This window comes from Balearica regulorum, chromosome 10 (assembly GCF_011004875.1).
Source record: "Balearica regulorum gibbericeps isolate bBalReg1 chromosome 10, bBalReg1.pri, whole genome shotgun sequence".
Lineage (NCBI taxonomy): Eukaryota > Metazoa > Chordata > Aves > Gruiformes > Gruidae > Balearica > Balearica regulorum.
In genome coordinates, this window is record NC_046193.1 from 2611151 (window position 1) to 2628001 (window position 16851).

A 16851-nucleotide genomic window follows, 5' to 3' on the forward strand; every position below is an offset into this window, starting at 1 on the left:
AGCTTCACTGGTAGACCTTCTAAGTGCCGTGAGATCTGGACTCCACGATCTCCACAAGTAAACTGGAGGGCAAAGTACAAAGTAAGCACTTTCAAACCACTTACAGCAACTGTAATATTCTTTAACTCTTTTACATTACTGATAGGAATACAGACAGCGACCCCTCAACATCTCTCACAGTCACGGATTCTCCATTCATTTTTCACCGCATCTATTCGTATTAGTTTGATAGGAGCAAAGACAGAGCAGCAGGAACTCATGACACACATTATGTCTGCAGTTTTCCATTTGCTTTTTTTGTTTCCCATGCTACTGACAGGCAACTAGCAAAGTAATTATAGTTGCAATTAAACTATTTAGATTTACAGAGACAAAAAACTATCTTAAATGGGAGTTATACTGATGGAATTACTAAATCTAGGGAGAAATTTGACCCAATATTCTAAATTTGCTGAATAAATGCTAATTAAAGCAAGTGTGCATTCAAAGGAAATAATTTGGAAATATATCACAGAAGCATGTCTCTCATGTCATTAAGTCTCACAGAATTAGGTCATGACATCTGTTGGGTTAGCTAGCGTGAGACCGCAAAGCTTTTGAAACTGCTGGTGTTGGAAGCAGTAAGTTATCAAATGATCCTCATTAAGGCTTGGAACGCTTTGGATTTTTACACTTCTGTTGATGTAAATTCTTACATCAAACATTCCTTTTCCACGTCACTAGGGTGATTTGGAAATCGGATTCAAACACAAACTAGGTTGAAAGATTCATTACTTACTAGTAGAACCAATTTTAAATGCCTGAAATCTGCAAAATAATACTGTACTGCACTTCTGAAATGTCAAGATATTTTCAATCTGTTGCATATGTTGTTTTCATAAAAGATTTATGGCTGGCCTATCTTCTGTTCTGATCCCACGTATTAATAATTACATTGAATGAACAGGGAAATGCAGAAAATTCAATCAATTTCAGAAAACACTGGAAAACAGAAAACACAGAAAACACTGAAAAAATTACTGGTCTTTGCTTTTGCTAGAAGATAAGGAAAAGTTGCCAAATTAAAACAGTTAAAAAATATGCTGATCAAATGATATAGGCACTCAAAAAGAGCAAGTACTATGAGAATTGCTGTTGACGCCTCATATAACCCTTAAAAACATGGGTTCCAGATGACTTCATGAACGAAAAAAGCTCCTGACCTGACCTGGTGATGCACAGTAGTAAACAGCTAAAGGGGCTGCGTTCAGAATATGTTTCAGTTTCAAAACTAAGCAGACCCTGCCAGCCAAAAATTAAGAAAAACTAGTTAAGGATAAAACATACTGCTTCCCCCTCCCTCCTCTCTCGAAAGCTGGTAGAGCACATTTTTCTTGTTGAGGAAAGGAAGGAATCCATATTCTTCTGGCAGACTTTGTTTGTTATCCAAACGTAGAGTGTTTGTAGAAGTCTTCACTAGCATCATTCAAAACAGGGGGTGGTGGTGTTGAAATCATCACTTTGGAACTGCCATGTAGTATGTGCAGAAGAACCAAGAACCAGTTGGGCATGAAATTCAAAAATTAAAAAAAAAAAAAACCAACAAAAAACCCCCAACAAACAACCCAAACCAATGAACAATGTAAAAACTGCTCTGCGGACAGGAAGGTATTAAAAAGATGCTACGACTCTGACCTCTGAGCAGCTAATTAACAAAACCATAAAGCTCATGAATACTTATCTACTCATGAAGAACTGCACTATTTTTACACTATACTACTACTTGCATTTTCAATACACTTTCATGAAAATAAAAAGTAGAATCAGTAGTCTGCCATAGTATGTCTCACTAAGAAGTACCGACTACTTCTCTCCTTCCCAAATTCATCACTGTGATTTCCTTTAAACTGAAAATTGTGTACTGTGCGTGCAGTTCCCCCGGAGCAGCAGCAGCAGGGAAAAAAAAAAAAATCCTGTTACTTGAACATATCAACAAGACTCATGTCCTTCCAGTGAACCTGACAAAATAAACTTAACTTTGGTTTTACAAAGAAACAAAACACACATTGTAACTGGAGGCAGCTGGCAGCGCCATTAGTCTGGTGAATGTAGGTTCACTCTTCAGGATTTGTGTAGCGATCAGAGATTTGACATCCCCTTCTTACAAACATACTTCTGCCTGGCCAGTTCATTCTTTGCTAAACTCCAGCCAAACCTAAGGCTCTTGGTCAGAGACTCTATTTAATTTTTATTTTTTTTTTCCCTGAATGGAGTCTAAGTTAGTTGCAAGGTGTGACATAGTTTTACCACAGTATTTTTTGAAGGAATTGTCTGACTAAACATAAACTTTGAAATCACAGCTGGTGATTTCAACCGGTATACACCCGGTTCTGTGAGGTTCAATGACTAGCACGCACCCCACCCCCATTCATACCTGTTGGGTTTTGGCACCGTAGGACATTTTTATAGATGGTAACACTGCCCAGAGATCTCTATATAAAACCAGTAGTGACTAGTCACTAAAAATACTTCCATTTTTTATTTTGTCTAGCTATGAAGCACATCTACTGTTAACTACGTTCAAGTTTGAAAATGAAATGCTGTTTGCTAAATTCTGACAATTATAGATATTTCAGTTGTTTAATTTCTAACCAACATACTCTAGAGAGTATAAATTTCATGCATGCAAGTTCTCTGATAAGAATAAAGCTGACCTACAATTAGAAACACTTCTAATTAGATGAGCATGAAAATCTAAAAAGCCAGTTACTTTCATGATTCTCTTACTGACATCACCACAGCAAGGGCAATTATTATCATTGCTTGTTAACAATTCATCTGCATCAGTGTTTTAAAATGGAAGATTCTTCGTACTATGAGTTTACAAAGATAAGTACAATTTTATTATATTAATTTTTAATATCTAGCCACCTACAGAGTTCATAAATCTGCTTATCACGCTTTTTACTATAGTAAGAAGTATTCTAGTTTGATTTACTTACGCAATTCCGACAGGCACCATGATCATCTTCTACAATCTGAAGTGAAGGTTATTTAGTTAACCAGTTATATATATAGTCACAGTCTTCATCTGTATTATTGTTGGTATTTTTCCATAGGTAATGGAAATAATACCTAGCCTTTCCCAGTTCAGAAATTTTCTGGAGATTGAGAGTCTGGTTTACTAGAGTGTCATCCTGTGATTTCTTCACTGTAAGTCTATTAATTTAAGATAAATCCTTAAAATGTAAGCTTCATACATTAAAGTGCTCAAAGGTTTGCAAGTTGTTCTGCAATTTAAGTATTTTTGAACAATGGTCAGAGTTACATAATATAAACTATTTTATTTCCAAGAGATATAATTTGATTTCTTGTAAATTTACTTTGACTTCTAAGATACAATGTAAAACATAATAAAAGCTGTATATAAAAATAAAACTAGGTAAAGATCATCTGCTAAAAAAAAAAGGCAAAAAAAAAAAAAAAGCCCTCTGCTGGCAACAATACAGAGAACACAGGTTTTTGAAGGTGGTATTCACCGTGGCTTTAATGTCCTCATGGTTGAGCTGACTAGAAAAGCCACAATAGGAAAAAAAAGAGGAGAGGAAAAAAAATGTAGCGACAAAAAAAAAAAAAGATGTTGCATAAACATGACTTACCTCAAGTTCAGTGTTTAAATATTTATCTTTCCAATAATCCCCAGGCAAAGTTCATTTAACCACTCTAGTTCCATGTAATTTATTTGTGGAATATGCATCAGACTAAATCTAATTTTGCTCTGCTTACTTTGGAGAAAGAAAATTAAAAGTAAAATAATGAAGGTGGCCTTTTATTAATTTTTTCTTTCCCAGAAACAGGCAGGAAGAGTCCTAAATCAATAAACAAGCAGAAGATGTACTTTCTCTGGTCTATTTGGTTTTAAGGAAACACAATCTCAAGATAAAGCCAGGGCTCAGCACGCAGCAGCTCTTCGTCACCAGCAGGGGTAGCTCATCATATTCCTCTCTTAATTAAGAAAAGCAGAAACATCATGCTTAAACAGCTCTTGGTCTCAACAAACACAATTCAGATTTTCCACTGCCTTGTACCTTGACAGAAAAAAACTAGGTGTAAAATTCTATCTGTACGGAGTAACGTTTTATACTGCCTTTACACAAGTGGCAAGCCAAGGGAGAATCTGATATGCTTTGTATTATCTTTTTAGAAATATGGGAATTGGAGAAATCTAAAAGCTCAAGTGGATAAAAAGAGGAGCGCTTTCATTTGATCAGTGTGCCAGGTAAGCAGAGAGGCAAATGTACCTTAATTGTGATTTCTTTATTCAAAACAGAGGGTTAAAATAGTTTATAAACTAAAGTGCAGTAGATTGGTCCCAGGGAAAGGCTGGGCCACCGCAATTCCCTCTGAAATTAACAGGCGTTGATGCAGAGTCGGGTACTCTGAGCATCCCTTTTACACACTTCCTTCACCTGCCATTACCACCACCTCCTAAGACTGGACCTTACAAAATCCTCTTGGTACTCACTGAAATCAATACAAGTTTTGACAGGATCTTAGTGTACAAAGTGACACTATCAAGTAAATCTGAACCAGGAACTCCATGTAAAATACCTTTGTCCCCACAACTGTTTTTCAATTAAAAAAGAAGAGTTATCTAAATCAACATAGAAGCAATTTGATGGTAGAACCCCTTTTGATTTTTAATGCCTGTACAGCATGAAAACAACAATTGTCATTAAAAAGAAAAACATTAAGTATAATGGCAGCAAATCAGAAAGAGCAGTTCCCACAGCCCGCTCGCAGAAATTCTGGAGAAGATCTTTGCAGAGACAAACTGTATTTTGATTCTGGCATGGCAGTGTTTCATTCCATTCCAATCATTCTACCAACTATTTAGCTAACTGCTGCCTCTAAACCCAAGTAATATTTTGCCACCTCATAACAAAATTACCCAAATTGCTGTGACTATAAACTGTATGGGGGTTTTTTACTGTAGTATTTAGGAAGTGGCAGCTATAAATACCCTCCCTTTTGAAGCAGACTATAGTACACATGGAGACACTGCAATTGAAAATCCATGAAAGCTCATCTATTTTGTGAACTGCCATTCTAATTTTGAATTTTCTACATGATTCTACAGTTTTTCTACAGGATGTGTACTGTGACTGTATCAGTTAAACTGAAAGGAGTTTTAAGGAAAAATAAATGCGACGTCAAATGAAAACCAGGGAGAAAAGAACTCTAGCAAAGCATCAAGAAGGTGACAGATAAACTGTTAACTGGGGAGAATCCTGCCTGCTATCATTCCAAAATAAGATTCACGTGATGCTGCAAAGGGCTGGCAGGTGGGAGGAGAGAGCAGGTACAGTGAGGAAGGGCAGAAAGAAGCATGGAACAGAGGTGATCTGGCAGTGCTGCCTCTCCCCGTGTCAGCTCGAAGGGCGATGCACCTCACCCATCACCTTTTGCCCCTAGGAACTCCCGGGGAAGAGAAGAAAATATCAAAGTCAGTGAGAGTTTGCTCTGGAGTTCAGGGGAAGCAGCAGGTCACTCCATGGGACTCTGCATGCATGGCATCCAAGAGCAGACCTAGTGTTTTTAATACGGCTCTCTGGGGGCTGTTAGAGGAGAAAGGAACAATGATGGTAATTAATGACCAGAATGCTGCTGATAGATGGTAACGCTTCATAATAAAAATTAACCAGGATCGTGACAACCCACAGTACAAAAAGCCCCTCCAGAATTAGAAGTCCTGTGCCAAATTAGAATTCCCATTGAGAAGAGATGAAGCTGATCATAAATTTAACTGTGGTCAGGTTTCCTGCCTTGTTGCTGTATTGCACACTTCCACAAATACAGTGGATTATCCCCAATCCTCTTTATTTTCTTGCGTTTCATTGGAAAACAGAAATTAGTTGTTCAACGCTAGACTTACTTAGCTAGACAGAAATGAGAAAGAGCCAAGTGTTTTTTCTACTGTGTCAATAATGAATTGAAGGAATCGGTGACTATATCCCTTGATAAATTAACTTTTCTGTTTCTTATTAGCAAGCATTAGCTGTATCAGAGTCCAACCAGGGAGCAGGCACTAGCTTGACTAGTATTATGACATAATTTGCTATGATATCATGGCTTACTCATCACACTAAAGGAAAATTGACATCATAACATGCAGTGTAGTGAAAGAAACCCTGTATTTATACAAATAGTAAAAAGACAAAGTGTTTCTTTTGCTTCAGTCTGCTTATATGTATAAAATGCTGGCTACAATTTCTCTACTACTATTTAAGATACAAGATTATTTTGCTTAAAAGTTACTCGAGGAATATTTCTATTTTTGGGGGAATAATCATTCTATTTTACAAGGTCAAGATCTAACTGTACTGCAGAATGGGTGCTTGAGCTTACGGGGTTTTTTTTAAACTCTCTAAAAGAAATTTTCCTAACACAACAAAAAATACTAACAATATACAATATAAAAAAAGACAATGCAGCTTCAAGCTAAGACCTAATGCTTGCTGATTCTGTTCAGAGGCAACAGGTACTCAATCACTGTACTGCCAGCAGTGGAAGCTACAGGGAATATTTGTCTCCTCTGATGAACAGACTAAAAATGTATTTTCTTGCATTTGAGAGAGCATGTTCCCAAGTAGAGATTTCCAGACTTATTAATTCCCTTTCAAGTGCTATGATGTAAATATGTCTTTGCCTACTGTTTCAGAATGAGGAAAATAGGAGTTCTGCTGAGGTTTCAAAAATCCTTGGCCTTTTACATTTTAATGGTAAGATTGTTATCAATGTTGACATGAAGAAAGGTGAGATGCTCCTATCAAAGAACGGCTCATTAGTTAGACTTGCGTGGGAAGCAGAACAGCCAGTTTCAAGTCCTGGCTTTGAAGAAGTCCACGTACCCCAGGACTGACTGGTGTCCATAGTCTGCTTTTCCTGCTGCTGTTGTGACCAGTTGTTTCACCTTAGGGTTGAGAAACCTTCCAGCCACGAGTTTCACTAAAATCCACATTACCGCTGGAAGGTCTTGTTGCGTACAGCATGTTCCAGGCCTATCCCTTCCAATGCTGACTGGCTCTAGAGAGACCTACGGGGAACATAGTTCTTGAGTAAGAACCTCTCTTGCGGCCCTTTGCTTCTCTAAGTGCTTTAAAGATTCCACCTACGTATGGATGGCTTTGAATGACTCTTAAAAATTATTTCAAGGGTAGCTGCAGGCAACACTATGTGAGATCGTAACTAAACCGTGTTTTATGGCATTTGTACATTTACCATATGAGATTTAGTTTTAGCATGTTTATGCTTCTACACACTGAGTTGAATGTAAGTACTTAATTCTCAACTATGTCTACAAGATAGTTGTGAGTTAATTTTTAAGTTTTCACAAAATGATTTTAAAATTTTGTTATGAGCATCGTATTTTTAGTTTGTACAATTAGTTGGATTGCACTAGGTATAAAGGTCTTTAAGACATGCAGAGCACGGTAGTTTGATGTGCTATTCTGGACAATCTTAGGCAAAATGTGCCTTAGTTAACCATCAGGTAGATAGGCCTGCATGCTCAGTGTTAGAGAAGACAGTTTGCCCAGCATATTTACTTGTTATTTGAATTTTACTGAAACACTAATCAAATAGGTCTATTTAGATCATCTATAGCAGCAGCTGTGCAATGTCATCTGGAAACCAATCAATGGCTCTCAATTATTTCCTTCATCACTTTCCAATCCTACTGCCCTAAGTCAGATTTGAAAATCAATAGTCCTGGAACTACGGACCACAGAGGCCATTAAAATACCTGCTTGGGGGGGAGGGTTGCGACCGCCTTGTAGCTTGAACTTCCTGTGTAAGGTTTCAGCCTCACATCTTTTTTTATCTTTTCACTCACATGAAAAGCTTCCTGAAAGAAGTAAGCTTCCTCCAGGTAAGAGCAGAGATGTTAACAGGTCCATATTATTTTTAAATGTTAGTCCTAGACTTGGATCCAACCTTGTAGATTTGAAGCCAAAACTTCAGCTTGAAAAAATGAAAATCGAAGTATGGCTGTTTGAACTAAAGCACGACATAGTGTGCAATGTTCCAGGCTTGGTTTTGAAGTAGATCTAAAATCAGAAAATGAGACCCAATTCTAATAATTCTGAATTTTGTAGGGTTTGTTTTGTTTTTTTTTTAACAGATGGAGTTTTTTGGGGGGCGGGGGAGGGAAAAAAAGAATCAGAGTACTAATAGTTGTAAAACTGACCTCTCACTGTTCAAAACTAAAATAAATCTGGTGTTGTGAAACATGTATGCATCTATATAAAGATAACAAGCTACTTTGTGTACATCTAAACCCCAAGAAAATACATTTTCATGAGTCTGGACTGAAATGGTTCAAGTTATGTTAATGAATTTTCATTTCCTAAGCTTGATTTGTGAAGAGACAAAATATGCAATCCTTTAAGCAGTCCTGTCCTGTGTGTCAATCTACATACGTATTTTATTACTCTCTAATCAAACCTTACGTTGCTCCCTCATGAAACAACTTCTTTATAAAAAGAGGGCGTGCACATATCCAGATCTCTACAGCAACAAAAGATCTGAAGTCAAAAAAGATTTCCGAACTCTTGTACTTATGTCTGTGTTCCATGTATAACATGAGCCAGAAAATACAGATACAGATCTGTGTTGATTGGGGCTTACATGAATAAGGAATGCAGAGCAAGAGCCGTGCCTCCAACATACACCATTGGTATATTTTTCCTTGTTATTTTAAATTAAATCTGTGATGAAATAATAAAAAAAAAATGCCTTATATCGCCGCTTTTATTTTTAATTCATTATTCCTTGTAACTACCAATTGTTGAAGGCTCACAAATAGAGCATTGAAACATTGCCTTTTCATGAATGAAGTTCTGTCCGGCCTGCAAACAGGGACGTCATTTCAAGAAAATGCAGAGAAGTGCAGGGGAAGATCAGGGACTGCAAATGAAAGCAGAGCTTAAAAAAAGGACAGCTTTGTTTACTTGACCAAAACAGAGAAGAAGGTAGCAGAACTAGTTTTTAAACTCAAGCTGGAGGGAAATTTGCTAGAAAAAGATAAAATCTTTCTTCTGCTAAAGATCATAAAATCAGCTTCAGATACTTGTAAAAGATGTTTTCTGTAAAAGCTTTTGATTATTAATAGTTCTACTGACTCATAACAGCAACATTGCAATGCTTACCAAGGTAACCTCTCTGCTGGTACAATAACTGTCACCAATGATGTGCTTTTTCCTTAAAGGAAGGCGGAGTTAGGAGTTACTGTCGGGGCCATAAATAAGAGGGTCCTATGTCAGGGAAATTAGAAGTCCGTTAACATAAGCGTATACTCAGAGCGAGCATTAGAGGGCTTTCCTAAACCATCCGAGTCTGTCGAAATTGAACTGCATGCGGAAGAAATCAGATAGCTCTTAGGAAGTTTAGCTATAAAGCCACCCGTAAGAAAGCACTTTCTCTTGGCTGAGCGATTAAGCTGTGCTTAAGGCAACATGAATCCTGTACCGAGTACCTTGTTGTTTTCAGTGCTTCTACTTCTGACCCACAGAATTGAGGAGCTGGTGGAGGCGTGCAGCTGTGCCCCTGCTCATCCGCAGCAGCTCATCTGCGACTCGGCTTTAGGTGAGTCAGAACCGCCGCGTGCTTTTAGCTCGGACGGTAGGAAATCAAATGGAGCTACTCCAAGGGCTGGGCTGGGATTTTGTACGGCTCTAGAGGAGTATGTTTAACCAGGTGGCTTAGTCTCTGTAAGGATTTTACAACAAAATGACTGCAGAGAGGGCTACGGGGGAAAAAATGGTAGTAGCTGTTCTGCTTTTCTTGTTTTTCCAGAACATTTTGTGGTTACAAATTGTTGAAATTGCTGTATTATTTAGTGCCTTTTTTTTTTTTTTTTTTAAACAGGAACAGTTTCTATATTAGGTCCTAACTTAAGAGTAAGCAGGGAAGTATACCTGAACTTTCAAATGGCTACTGTTAACAGTATCTGTAACAGAATATTCTCTCTAAATATGTCTGCTAGGTGTAAACTATGCACACAGATATTTTTTATAGCATTTTTGGGAAAAAATAACCCAAACAAAACAACGCCCCAGATAAAAGTCCCCAGTGATAACATGTTGAAACACTTGATCTTTGTTCTGCTCTACTACAATTTCTTTAATTGGTTGTGGAGTTTTTTGTCATTTTCCAAAAATACTGGAGCAGAAAACCGACAGGCCCTTTATTTTCTGCAGACAAACTGGCTACAGCAGTTCTGTATAAATATAACTTTCCAGTCTTTAGGACAATTGTGTTTCCTGATATTCAATCAGCACTCTGGTTGTCAAACAACTTACAGAAAGAAACTACAGATCTCAAAATTAGACTGCATGGGGATAAGAAAATGTGACATTTTGCAGCCTTTCGATTTCATTAGCTCAAGCTAAGGCTGGTTAGCTTCCATCTAGTGTGAACAGTAAATGTAGAACATGAGTTTCCAAAGTGTCACAAAATTAGCATCTCTATGGGGCAGGCAATACCTTCTGCATACTGATCAATTGCTTTTATACCCTGACAGAAAATCTTTGTAGCCATGACAAACTCTAAGCTCTGTTTGTGGCCATCAGTTAAATTGTTTTTTAATCTGGTTGTGTTAAGCAACCTTTTTCATTAAGTTACCTACACCAGGCGTTACAAACTTGGGGTCGTTTGAGGTGTGAAAGAAAACAGAAGTTGTGCTGCCAGGAGTTTAACCATGTATGTGTACATTTAACTGTATTAGTCTGCTGCACTCTTATACACAAGTGACAGTTTTTCAACAGACTTAATGTAGACATTTTTCTAAAGAAACAATTTCACACTATAGAGGAAACTCAAAATACTCATTATGAGCCATCTTCCTTAGGGAAGCCGTTCTGGCCAGTCTTCTTACGTATGTTAAGATTTATTCCATTCCTAGATACCTTTTACAAATGGTAGATGTATGCTACTTGTTATTTATATTTAAATACTGAAGACTGTAAAATAAAACTACTTTATATTTGGACTCGACGCTCAAGCTCTCACTTCTATAAATATTCCTGTTTAAGTAAACTGTACCTTTTGGCTAAGGAATGTTTATATCAAGGATCCCTTTGTTTAATATTTATAATATTAAAACGCTATTTTAAACTGATAAAATGATAGACACATGTACGTAGTCATTCATATAAATATGTGTATACATATTTTTAGATCTGCATTTGCATATATGTAGATATAAAACCTGCTCTAAGTATATAATTTGCTTTGGCCACAACATCTTGCATAAGCAGAGCAAAATCACTTTAAAGGAGCAGGAGAAGAGCAGCGGAGTGCCCGCCCTGCGTAAGAGAAAACTCCACTAACCAGCCTGGCACAGCCAGCCCCGGGGTCCCCGATGCCAGCACTCTGGTTTTTCATGGTTTTTCACTCGGCGTGCAGGCGGGAAGGCTGTGGCCTGGGGCTGCCCCGGGGAGGGGGCAGCAGGAGGCCGGAGCCCTGGACGCAGCACCGTCCCCTGGGAATCCCGGCCGTGCCCCCACGGCTCTGCTTCGCTTTGAGCAGAGCGGGTTGGAAGCCCCACCTGCGTCCTTAGGGCCGGCTGGTTCTTAGCAGGGGCTGGGAAACCCAGGCCGTGCCAGCGAGTATCCTGCCCAGTAGCATGCCTCAAACTTCTCCTGCTAACATCACTGTACTTAGAGATAGTATTTTTAAAGATGTAAGAAGATTAAATTGAAGATTTGTACTTCAACGTTTTGAGACTTCCAAAATATTGATAAACAAAGAAAGGGACAGCTCTTCAGCTACCAAAATCTGTGGGAGTTGAATGCTAATCCAGCTATTTGCTGAGACTATTCAATTTTTTCAGTTATTTTTAAGTTCATCCATCTCTCTACCCAGAAACACATTCAAGTATTTCCTTGCAGAATAAAACCCTAGCACAGCTTATTTAAAAAAACAAACAAACAAACAAACAACAAACCATGCCCTGCCTTTAAATTCTGCAGTAAAGTAAAAACTGAGACCAAGTCTCAGTCTTGCTTATAGAGCTCCAACAACTACATGGACTTCAGCTACTGCTTTATTTCTCATTTTCACTATATATCTGGAACATTTTTAATTTCCTTTAGGATCACTTGTGATTTGGGTGGAGTGCAAATGGAGGTGGAGGGGGTTGAATCAACAGACATTACTTGAGCCACTAACTGAATGTGTGAAGCCACTCAGAAACCTCAGCATATATATGAGATACCCAAGAAAAAAAAACAAGCAGAGAAATTAATTAAGTCTGGGACAAGCTCTTTTCACTTTAACTTTTGTTCACATGATTAGTGCTGTGACACTTTGTCTTCTACTGTCAGGAGGCTTTTGTGGCTTTACTCTCTTTCTAAATACCCAGAGTTACCACACAACCTGAGTAACTGGATAGAAATAACAGGCTTTCTGACAGACCGAGAGTAAGAGAGCACTGGTGGTGCTGCAAGGTGCTGGCTAAAACTAAAACGAGGAACGAGTGACGAGCCCTGCAGGTGTCAGGCGGCTGTACGCCGCAGGATGGACAGAAATGATGGGTAGTAAATCCTGCCTGAATGCTGTGCCAGTCCCGCCGTTGTTAATCTCCCCCCTCAGCCTTGAGAGGTGTGATTTTGTACAAATTTGAGCAGCTTTCACGAACTTCTCAGTAGTTTTAAATTTCACTTCAACGAGAGGTAAATCCTCATTAGTAGGCGGTGCCTAGCACCATGAAGATACACACCCTTTATAAAAAAAGGGAGATGCATTCCTTTTGTGTTCTTCTAACTGGCACTGAGGCCCTCCTCACGTGTGCCGAATGCCCTCCAACCCCACGGACGCCTGCGCTTCTGAACGGGACTGTCACTGGAAGTGGAGAAGGGAGGTTTGTGGAAGAGCAGTTCCTCGCACCGCACTGCTAGCTGTCAGGGCAGGCCCCCCACCAAAGAACCGGGGAGGCTTTCTCCTTACAGCAATGGAACGTGGTGAGGATGTGCTGTTTAACGTCTCAAGTGCAGTAGTGAGGCACCACAGTTTCTAGCCGATACAAGAAAATTCCTCTGATAATGGCTTTTTTGGAGAGAAACCGTGGGTGCAACAGAGTTTATCAGATAGTGTCAAGAGATTGCCCTTTTTGCCACTGACTTCAGTCTTCCTGGACTCAGTTCTAACCCAATGTTCACATCGAATTAGACAATCTGCAGAGAGAAATGGTGTCTGTGGAGAGGCCTGATTCCTTTCCAAGTCTGTCACTTTTAATTCATGCTGGTTTTTCCCCCCTTAGGCATACGCAAGGTTACTTTTTGGACAGTAGGACAAATATGTAAATATTTTGCATTTCTTAGCTATGTAACACCAGTACGCTATCTTTAAAGTTAGATGTATTCTTTCTGATTTAAAGTGCCTGTGGGTTGTTTCTTCTTAAACATATATTGAAAATTATATTTTTACTGAATATTGAGCACCACACTCCAACAGATATGACTAACAGGTCTTGAGTACAAAAAAATATATAATATAGCTTCAGAGAATAGTTCCATAGCTTTGGAGAAGAGTGGTACATATCGAAATATGATGGCAGCTTTACAGCTGGAGCTTGGCAGCATTTTCAGCCTGTTAAAATCTCGTAAGATCACCGAGATCAGACATTGTAAAGATGTGCCAGATGATATATTAAATTTTAATCACATTTAAAAGTAACAGTAAAAATTTTATTTAAATACACCAGAATTAAGTTTTCAAAGTTAGCTCCTCTGGGATAAAATTACAATATGCTATTTCTTTGTTATTGAATCTCATATTAAAACGTTCACGGCTCAGTGTCTCATGATTTTGCCTCTCTGCAATATAATATCTAGTTTTGTATGGGAATGGATTAATTTGTACGTTATTAGAGTGGGGAGTAACTTTACCTGATGGGGAAAAAATCAGCACTGGAAAATGTATTAGGAAGGTAGACAGGACTTCTTCCAAGTTAGGGGAGAAAAGGTGAACAGTGAAATTAAAGCAGACTTTGTATTTCATTCTTACTATATTAACGTTGTGTGTACTCACCATATTCTTAACCTCACAGAGCCTACTTACTGTGAGCAGCATGATTACGCAGACCCTGATTACCTGCCTGTTGAGGTTGATGAGCACCTTCAGCAGGAGTTTTGACACAAAATTAAGCAGCTGTCTAATTAACCTTCATGTGTGTGGGAGTACAGTGTTGACACAGACAATAGTAACCATACCGTGTAGCAGAAGACCATTAAAGACTGGGATGCAACAGACCTTAAGTCTTCTGTGAGGGTTTCAACAGTCGCATAAAAGAATCCCAACTCTTGCCTAGGTGTACTTCTAGAGTAACTCCTCACTGACTGGAAAGGATTATGCAGCTACCCCGTCTCAGTGGTCCCGCACAGAAATGAAAGCTGAGTTTCTACTCCAAGAATTGTGAATTTGATATAGAAACAATGTACTGGGCTTTTGCAGTTCTAGTTCTCTCTCAAACTAGAGGCAAAGCAGAGCACCTGAGCATGTTTCTTGCAAGAATTATTACGAAAAAGCAGTTGCAAGACCATATTAGTGCCATTGAAAGAGCACGCTGCCAGAACAATATTTGCAGAGCCCTAATTATATTAACCAATGAATCATCTTAAAACCAGCTAGAAATTATACTAATCTCAAAAGTGCTGTTATTCATATTTAGTAGGTTTAATGCAGAGGTGCTGAAAATGAGGTAATTCTCTTACCCTCATGCCCTCAGCAAGCGGCTGAGGCAAGCTGAATTCCAGTCCTGTGCTCAACAGAGTCCCACAAGTGTTCAGAAAACAACATTGGCATATAGGAATCATTGAAAGTCGTACTCTTCCCTATGTCCGCTTTTTGTTACATGACTAATATTAAGTTAATTAACAAAAATTATTGAGAAATAGACATTGTAGCCTTAACTCCTGTTTCAACAGACCTGTAAATGATACAAATACCAAAACCACCTTTCACCTATTTTGGCTGTATAATGCCCTACAAAGGGGATACGTTCCTTTACTTCTGTAAGTAAGAAAGATTACATACTATTTTTTCTTACTTGTATGTTATGCATACTCTTATACACATTAATGGCATTTTCAAATAAAATTTAAAAAACCCTAGACAACATAATTCCTAGGAAGTTACTTAGCTTAAAGTAGCTACTGATGCACTTAGAGTGAAACTCAACACAGAATAAAATATCTGCAACCCCACAAAGGCCCATCACTGGTACAAATGCCTGCAAATTACAATTATGTTATAATTGCAGTACACATAAATTTCTTGGCATCGCAGCCTGAAACTTCTAAATGCTTTCAAAAATACAAGGAATGACTGCGGTGCTGTTAATGCCTATGTACACTTACATGTGTTTGTACCTGTCTTTGCTGACTGTTCGATAAAGCACTTGAGTATTCACGTTCAATGAATTGGAGTGCTGCTATGGCAATAGCAGTCAGTCCTTCCATTTGCAGCTAACATTGAATAAAATGTAAGTGAAACAGCTTCCTAGGATAAAGACTGAATTTCCTGCTTGGGAATAGGAAGTATTAATTGAGTAAGATCTACAAATAACCCTACATCTACTTCAGGTTTTAAGGCAGGAGCAAATGTTTGGAGAACTTCAAAATTCCATGTCCAGTTAGTTTCTTAACTTGCTTTTCAGTTCTGAATGTAAGACTTAAATTGCATTGCCAATATCATGCAACTCTGAAAAATAATTTCCAATCTTCTGTAATTACTATTCTTCAGAACCCTGCCATTTAAGCATGAAAATGGGGCTCAGTCTGGAAAAATGCAGTCACTCTCCTTTGCCCGTTGAACTTTTTCATGGCAGCGTTCCCAACAGCTTAAAAGTTGTAGCTGTAAAATGAGGTGGCATCATGAAACGGGACAACAGGACAGAATTTTAAGGAGACAAATCCACTGAGCACAAGACTCCTGTCAATTAGAACACAGCTGACAACCATCAAATAATTCAGCTTTAGTGAAAAAAGCCAGAGCTGAGTATTGTGTAGTAAAATGACATCTCAGAAGAATTATGCCAGTTGCCTGATTTAGAAGTACCTCAGTAACACTGACTCATTGCTGAGTATAAGTGCAGGATAAGAAAATCAGGAACTGTGTTACTTTTATTTAAAAGCATATTATAGTGCTAATAAACTAAAGCCCCACGATTTCACAAACAACATTCTACACACGCTGTGTGGAAAACAAAATGCAAGCTTAGAAACAAGATTCAGTAATATAAAACACAGAACATGAAAGACTGCCAAACTCTTAATCCTATTAATCTACCAACTTTAATCCCTCACTTTCTCATTAAAAAGTATCTCAATAATGTGGGGTTTCTTCCGCACGAAGGACGGGGCATGCAGCTATGAATGGAAATCTACAATAACATTATGTATGTTGTTCTACAGACTTTGGAGTATAAAGAGAGTGTTATTCTTCAGCTGAAATTAGGCAGATGTTGATTACTAGTCAAATGATGTGGTATTTGAGGCTTGTGAAGTAGAGAGAAATATTTCTGGTAACATGAGTAGCAGCTGTAAAAACAGTGCAGAAAAATAAAACTGACCTTGAACAACATTAGGAAATCATGCTATTTTTTAGGTAATATTTAAGTTAAAAGAATACCACAGGTCTGTTAAAAATGCACTCACCTCTTCTATTTGAAACTTTATAAAATCTAGATTTTAAAACTCACTCTCATAAATTGAATGTATTCTTCTAATTTAAAAAAAAAATATCAAACTGCATAATCTTCTGGTTTAACAAGGAAGGCAAACCCAATCAACTGTTGCCTTCAACACAAGG

The 16851-nt window shown here is 38.2% G+C and overlaps 2 protein-coding genes across 2 annotated transcripts in view; one reads left to right on the plus strand and one right to left on the minus strand.

Annotated features, from left to right (window-relative positions):
• Positions 1-16851, minus strand: part of SYN2 (synapsin II) — a 188873-nt gene that overhangs the window by 48859 nt on the left and 123163 nt on the right. The gene's annotated exons all lie outside the window — the stretch shown is intronic.
• Positions 9295-16851, plus strand: part of TIMP4 (TIMP metallopeptidase inhibitor 4) — a 28840-nt gene continuing 21283 nt past the window's right edge. The window contains exon 1 of the mRNA XM_010302406.2: positions 9295-9624. Coding sequence (XP_010300708.1) covers positions 9495-9624 — 130 coding nt within the window. The 5' untranslated portion in view covers positions 9295-9494. The remainder of the gene's footprint in view (positions 9625-16851) is intronic.